This window comes from Nematolebias whitei, chromosome 5, assembly GCF_014905685.2.
Source record: "Nematolebias whitei isolate Nwh7 chromosome 5, NemWhi1, whole genome shotgun sequence".
Lineage (NCBI taxonomy): Eukaryota > Metazoa > Chordata > Actinopteri > Cyprinodontiformes > Rivulidae > Nematolebias > Nematolebias whitei.
In genome coordinates, this window is record NC_056502.1 from 1,996,080 (window position 1) to 2,003,382 (window position 7,303).

Here is a 7,303-nt window from a genome sequence, read left to right on the forward strand (position 1 = left end):
AGAGACAGGTGCTGCAGGAAGACAACAGAGAGACAGGTGCTGCAGGACGACAACAGAGAGAGGTGAGGAGAGACAGGTGCTGCTGGAAGACAACAGAGAGACAGGTGCTACTGGAAGACAACAGAGAGACAGGTGCTACAGGAAGACAACAGAGAGAGGTGAGGAGAGACAGGTGCTACAGGAAGAGTAGAGAGAGACTGGTGCTACTGGAAGACAACAGAGAGACAGGTGCTGCAGGAAGACAACAGAGAGAGTTGAGGAGAGACAGGTGCTACTGGAAGAGAAGAGAGAGACAGGTGCTGCAGGAAGACAACAGAGAGAGACAGGTGCTACAGGAAGACAACAGAGAGAGACTGGTGCTACTGGAAGACAACAGAGAGACAGGTGCTGCAGGAAGACAACAGAGAGAGGTGAGGAGAGACAGGTGCTACTGGAAGAGAAGAGAGAGACAGGTGCTGCAGGAAGAGAAGAGAGAGACAGGTGCTACTGGAAGACAACAGAGAGACAGGTGCTACAGGAAGACAACAGAGAGAGGTGAGGAGAGACAGGTGCTACTGGAAGACAACAGAGAGACAGGTGGTACAGGAAGACAGAGACAGGTGGTACAGGAAGACAGAGACAGGTGGTACAGGAAGTTACCTCAGCAGCTGGTGGTAGGAGTCACCTGAGTGAAGAACTGTTAAAAATAATTTCTCAGGTAAATCTTCGTTCTTCTATGAGGCAAAATCTAAAACTTGTCTGTCTTCTTCTCCATCTTCCTGTCTCCGTCCCTGCAGGAGGACCACCTGAGGACTCAGGGTGCTGCAGAGGCTCCGCCCCTAACCTCAGAGAGCACAAAGAGAGCCAATAAGAAGAGCCACAAGGCTCACAGCTGCAGCATCTGCTCCAAGAGCTTCCAGAAACCCTACATGCTCCGAAAACACATGAGGGTCCACATCAGGGACGGGGTCATCCCAGACCCTGCAGACAAGGTGACCCCAGAGTCCTCGGTAGTCCTGATGGGTGCTGCACTGCAGTTTTTTATAGATGTGTTCCTGTTTAAACCTCCGGATCTGGTCCTCAGTTTTGATCCGGTCCCTCTAATGATCCAGACTGGCAAAGTGGTTCTGGATCAACAGTTCTCCAGATGTTCTGAAGAGTTTTCTTCTCAGTTCTTTGTTCGGATCAGTGTTCTCAGACTCAGGGTGGACCTGAGTCGGGTCGACACAGAACTTTAACAAAAAAATGTGTCAAATTTTCAGCTACCAGGAAGTCCAAAGAAAAATGTCTGGAGGATCCAGCACCACCTCTGCTGAGTACCGGAGGTTCTGGATCTTTATCATTTATGGCGAGGCCTCCTGTGAAATTACCGTTGATCTCAATGAGATCTGTCCGGTAAAATAAAAAAATCATCACGTTTTCGAGGTTTCTGTTTTCGGCCTTTCAAACGACGTGAAATAATTTTTACCAAAACAAAAGCAGGTTTTTACAGAGAAATCGTCAAAATAAAGCGTTAGTTTGAACGTGTTCAACAGCTAAGATGTGTTTTTTTGTTTCAGGAGTTCTGGCTCAACGTGAAGAACGAGGAGGACGAGGTCAGGGTGATGAAGGTAGAGGAAGAAGAGGTGAGGGCGGGGCTTAGTTTGAGCTGGATCCTGGCGGAACAGGATCCAGGAACTCTTATTTTAACAAAGTGTGTTCATGTTTGCTAGGATCCAGTAACTGAGGTTTACTAATAATAAAGTTATGAACAAACGTGACTGCCTTGAACGAACAAAACTTATATTAGATATGTAAACTGAAAATAATTACATAAACACTCATTTTAAACACAACAGTGTACGAGCTGCACCTTCAAGTGAAGCTTTTCCACGTCTACCCTTAAAAAAAATCTCTGCCCCTAAAAGAGTGGTGGGGGTGAGTGCCGAGCTACGTGGGCAGGAGCCCACAGGCAGCCGCGACAGACGGAGGAGTCGGGCTCGGAGCCATCGAGTGTGGGGGGGGGGGGGGGGGGGGGTGCATCCCCATCTCCTCTGTGGTCCACACTGTGCTCACCCACTTGGAGCAGAAGGACTCATACGTCCGTATGCTCTTTGTGGACTTCACATCTACCTTCAACTAGTGATGGGACCGATCCGGTATCGGCCTCAGATACCAGCATAATTTATGTACCGGATTTTTCCGATCCAACCTGCCGATCCATGATGCATGTCTGCGTCTGATGACCTGCTCTGCAGGTTGGCTTCAAACTATGGGATGGATTTCCTGAACGGAGGCGTGTCTCATGAACCCAGAGTAATAAGACCCGCCTCACATTCAGGAAATCCATTCCGTAGTTTGCAGCAGCTACAACGTGAGTAAATACTCTGCTGAGGGCTGAGCACTGAGCAGCACTGTTGCTAACGGCTAACCACCTTTTCATCGTAACATGTCCGCTGTGGAAGTATTTTACACTAAACACCACAAGACAGCAACGTGCACTGTCTGCAGAGCCGCTGCACCGAGAGGAGGAAGCTCCGTCGCAACCTTCAAGACATCGAACTTGATAAACATTTGAAAAAGCAGCACATTAAAGAGCGCGAGGGTTGTTTAGCCAGGCACCGCGGTAACGTTAGTTTTCTGTTGGACGTTGGAGCTCCGTGGCTTCAGCGGTGTGTTCCTGTCGTTCAGTCCGAAGCAGGCAGTCTGAGTTCAGTCAGCCCGTCTGGAGGAGCAGACTGAACTCAGACTGCCTGCTTCACAGCTTGACTGGATGTTTGCAGTTTACTTTTACCCTCCAGGAAATATTTATCAGCTCAAGAGAGTTCTGTGATGGAGTTAAATTCAAAGCAGTCTGCTCAGATAAATAGTCTTAATTTATTATTTTTATATATGAATAAACATTTTAATGTTTCTGTACACTTCCCTGAAATGACTTCAGCTGTGACTTGGCGCTTTATAAATAAACTGAATTGAATAGACAGTCATAAAAAATAAGTATGACCTGAAACATAAAAGAAAATTATATATATAAAATAGAAACATTAACAGCTTCATTATAAAGCAATGTAAAATACTAACAAGAGGAAAATGTGTTGGTTTTTGTCATGAACTTAGCAGATGTTTGAAGCCATTTAATCACTTTAATATCCACTTTAAAGCTAAGAATAAAACAAACATGTTTTGTGTTAGAAGAATTTAATTCTAACTTTGAAACTTATCCAACATTAATAAAACTTACCTCAAGTTGCCTTTTTGGACATGCATGCATAGATTTGTACAAACTGTATTTGAGAGCAGATTATTTAATTTTAGATAATTAATTAATCAATGCTACCAATTTCATGAATATTTATCGTATTTACCGGTACTATTTGACTTCCGGTCACATGACCTCAGTAAGACTTCTGGGTAATATTTACGGGTACATAATTTTAAAATAATTTTGGTTACGTAGGTGTTCGGCTGTCCAGTGATTATGTTTAGAAAGTTCTTGTGTTCATTTTGAAGGTTGTAATCCTGAGTCGGGCAGAGAAACATCACGAAGACCTCTGTCGACCATGCAGTCTGAGCGCTGTGTTCTGCGGCACGCCATCCGGTGGCTGATGCTTGTACTGCAACAGCTGCACACAGCTGGAGCTGGGCACACATTCTGACGATGAGCGGTGGATGCCTGAATAACCACAGCAACTTGTTTCTGTACAAAATATTGATTTATGTTTAATATGTGCGGCTTAGAGACCGGTGCGTTCTGTAGCTCGAGACTTACGGTACTTTAGTAAAAATCCGTCTATTTGTGGCATGGATGGGTTTACAAGTGAAGCCCTGGTGGCGGCTCAGAGAAGTCTTAGTTTTACAGTTTAAACAGGTTAAACCTTAAATATGTTTTAAATTTTACTCTCATCTGTTGGTCCATTTTTATTTTTCCATTTCTTAAAGTTAAAAATAAAAACGTGATGTCTGACTCATAAATATGACTGATTAATTTATTGTTTGTTGTCCCGTCACGGAGCGAACACGAGGAGTTTAAGACCCTCCGTCAGTTCCTCTGTGCACGTTCAGTGCACGAAATCCTAAAAAATAAGTTTGTACAACTTCCATTTTGGTGTGTGGCTGCGTGTAGGCATCAGAACGGTTCCTGTCCAAAACTGGGCCGCCACGTTAGAATCCAAGATGGCTGCCACGTATACGTGTGTATAAACGGCGTTCTAGTTTATAGTTTCCTGAAACGATGGTGGCGGTCACAGATTAATCTCTGGGGTCAAGGCCTCTAGGCTCCAAAATCATAAAAACCTTTCGTTTCACTTGTTCTCGTCTCCAGAGCGACAAACGTTCACTGTTCAGACCCTCAGAGACGTTCGAGTACCGCTGGTAAAAAAACGAATCCATTGTTTCTGAAGGTCCTGTCTGACTCAGCGAACCTCTCTACCAACACCGCCGAGCCCGCCGCCCCCGAGTCCAAACCTGTGGCTGGTTACCACGACGACCAGGTGGGCGTGGCTTCTGAGAGAAGTGGAGGCGGGCGACGCGAGGAGGAGGACGTCAGCGGTTTGATCAACTCTGAAGGAGAGGAGGAGCAATGGAGGAGGAGAGAAGGTACGTCCTCTGGTTTTACAGGGGGACACTGAGGACAGGAGGACCGCGATCAGCTGTCCCTAATCTGTCTTCAGTCTGTCTCTAATCTGTCTTCAGTCTCTAATCTGTCTTCAGTCTGTCTCTAATCTGTCTTCAGTCTCTAATCTGTCTTCAGTCTGTCCCTAATCTGTCTTCAGTTTGTTTCTAATCTGTCTTCATTTTGTTTCTAGTCTGTCTTCAGTCTGTCTCTAATCTGTCTTCAGTCTGTCTCTAATCTGTCTTCAGTCTGTAATCTGTCTTCAGTCTCTAATCTATCTTCAGTCTGTCCCTAATCTGTCTTCAGTTTGTTTCTAATCTGTCTTCAGTTTGTTTCTAGTCTGTCTTCAGTTTGTTTCTAGTCTGTCTTCAGTTTTTCTATTATCTGTCTTCAGTCTCTAATCTGTCTTCAGTCTCTAATCTGTCTTCAGTCTGTCCATAATCTGTCTTCAGTCTGTCTCTAATCTGGCTTCAGTCTCTAATCTGTCTTCAGTCTGTCCCTAATCTGTCTTCAATCTCTAATCTGTCTTCAGTCTCTAATCTGTCTTCAGTCTGTCCCTAATCTGTCTTCAGTCTGTCTTCAGTCTCTAATCTGTCTTCAGTCTCTAATCTGTCTTCAGTCTGTCCCTAATCTGTCTTCAGTCTGTCTCTAATCTGTCTTCAGTCTCTAATCTGTCTTCAGTCTGTCTCTAATCTGTCTTCAGTCTCTAATCTATCTTCAGTCTCTAATCTGTCTTCAGTCTGTCCCTAATCTGTCTTCAGTTTGTTTCTAATCTGTCTTCAGTTTGTTTCTAGTCTGTCTTCAGTTTTTCTATTATCTGTCTTCAGTCTCTAATCTGTCTTCAGTTTCTAATCTGTCTTCAGTCTGTCTCTAATCTGTCTTCAGTCTGTCTCTAATCTGTCTTCAGTTTGTCTAATCTTTAGTTGGGGACACACCATGTGTGTATTTGTCTCAGCCTGTTGGTCTCATGAGTCCTCCGTGTGTCCCACAGACCCGGCCGTCCCCTCAGAACCTCCGGACCCACCTGCAGCCGGCGGTTCTGGTGTGAAGAGCAAGCACAGCTGTCCGGTGTGCGGTCGAGACTGTTTCAAGGCGTCGGCGCTGCAGAAACACCTGCGGGTCCACTCGGGCGAGCGTCCCTTCCAGTGCTCCACCTGCAGGAAGGGCTTCGTGCAGCAGGCCCACCTGAAGGAGCACCAGAGGATCCACACCGGAGAGAAGCCCTTCACCTGCAGCGTGTGCAGCAAGAGCTTCACCTTCTCCAGCGCCCTGCGCCGGCACCTGCGGGTCCACACCGACGCCCGGCCCTACCAGTGCTCCGTGTGCCACAAGTCCTTCAAGCAGCCCTGCGTGCTCAAGAACCACCAGCTGATCCACTCCGGGGTCCGCTTCCAGTGCCCGCTGTGCAGCAAGAGCTTCAGCCGGGCCCTGGAGCTCACCTACCACGTGGACTCTCACTCCGACGCCCGGCCCTACTTCTGCCACATCTGCCAGAAGAACCTGAGCGGCGCCAGAACCTTCTGCAAGCACATGAAGAAGCACGAGGCCGTCACCTCGCAGCCCGGACCTGCTGAGGCTGCCGGAACCGACACCAGGACCAGCTGAGGGGACCGGGGGACTGGCTGAGGCTGCTGGAACCAGGAGACCAGGACCGGCTAAGTCCTTGAGACCTTTGACCTTTCAGCAGCCGATCACACCAGGACCAGGAGGGTCTCAGAAACCTGTGAGGACAGACTGGATCAGAACCATCAGAACTACTGTGAGGTCCGTTAGTTCAGAACCACGTGACCCAGTCTGTACCGTCTGTGGCTCAGACCGGACCAGACCAGCAGTTCTCATCAGCTTGTTGGAGGTCCGACCTGGTTCCTGTTTAGGGTCCACTTTTCCCTCCATGTTGATGGATCAGAACCAGAGGGGACCACTGAGCTGGTTCTGTTCAGTAAATCTCCTCAAGAAGCCCAGAACCAGCTCCGTTTCTGGTTCTGGGGATCTGAAGGTCCGGAGCGTCCACCGTCTGTTTCTTTACTCCGGAGTTTGATTTTAATTTGACATGAAATCATCAGAAGCAGCTTCTAAACCGTAACGACAGATTTATGAAACTTTAAAATGATGTCGTCTGTTTCTTTCATCTTTAGATCCTGGAAATAATCAGACGGGTCAGAACTTTTTATTCTGGGCCCATAAGCTGCTGGGCCCATGAACGCCTCGTTAGAAAGGGATGGACTGAACGCTCCTCCTCCTCCTCCTCCTCTTCCTCCGGGTAAAACCTCGGTGGGGGGGGAACCTGCCCCCCCGTTAACGATTAATCTGTTTTCTGATTTAATAAACGGTTCAAAATAAATCAATCCATCAAAAATCTCAAAGATCAATAAACGTGAAGTTTAAAATCTTGTTTTTTTCTTCTTCATTAGTTTTAAACTTTTATTTAATGAGTGTTGATTAAAAACACGTTTTCAGTTTAAGGTCCAAATGAAACCAGAGAGTTCATGGAAGCAAGTCAGAGGTTAGAAAGGTCTGGATTTAATCTGTGAACGTTCAGGATTAAAGGGTCGTAATTTAATCTGATCAGACAACTTTATTTTTATTAACCTCATGAGAAAATCTCTGGACCTCAGGACAACTGAAGATCAGATCTCTGGACCAGTCTGGACCTCAGGACGACTGAAGATCAGATCTCTGGACCAGTCTGGACCTCAGGACGACTGAAGATCAGATCTCTGGACCAGTCTGGAC

At 46.6% G+C, this 7,303-nt stretch overlaps 1 protein-coding gene across 4 annotated transcripts in view; it reads left to right on the top strand.

The window, feature by feature from the left end:
• The window catches only part of LOC119409220 (zinc finger protein 436), an 11,552-nt gene extending 4,618 nt beyond the window's left edge, over window positions 1-6,934 (top strand). For 3 of the 4 annotated variants that reach the window (XM_037676062.1, XM_037676060.1, XM_037676061.1), the window contains 4 exons: window positions 777-971; window positions 1,539-1,604; window positions 4,359-4,554; window positions 5,562-6,934. In XM_037676062.1, the coding sequence (XP_037531990.1) occupies window positions 777-971; window positions 1,539-1,604; window positions 4,359-4,554; window positions 5,562-6,175 (1,071 nt within the window). In that variant the 3' untranslated portion in view covers window positions 6,176-6,934. The remainder of the gene's footprint in view (window positions 1-776; window positions 972-1,538; window positions 1,605-4,358; window positions 4,555-5,561) is intronic. The other variant, XM_037676063.1, reaches the window with a different exon arrangement.
• The last annotated feature ends 369 nt before the right edge of the window (window positions 6,935-7,303 follow it).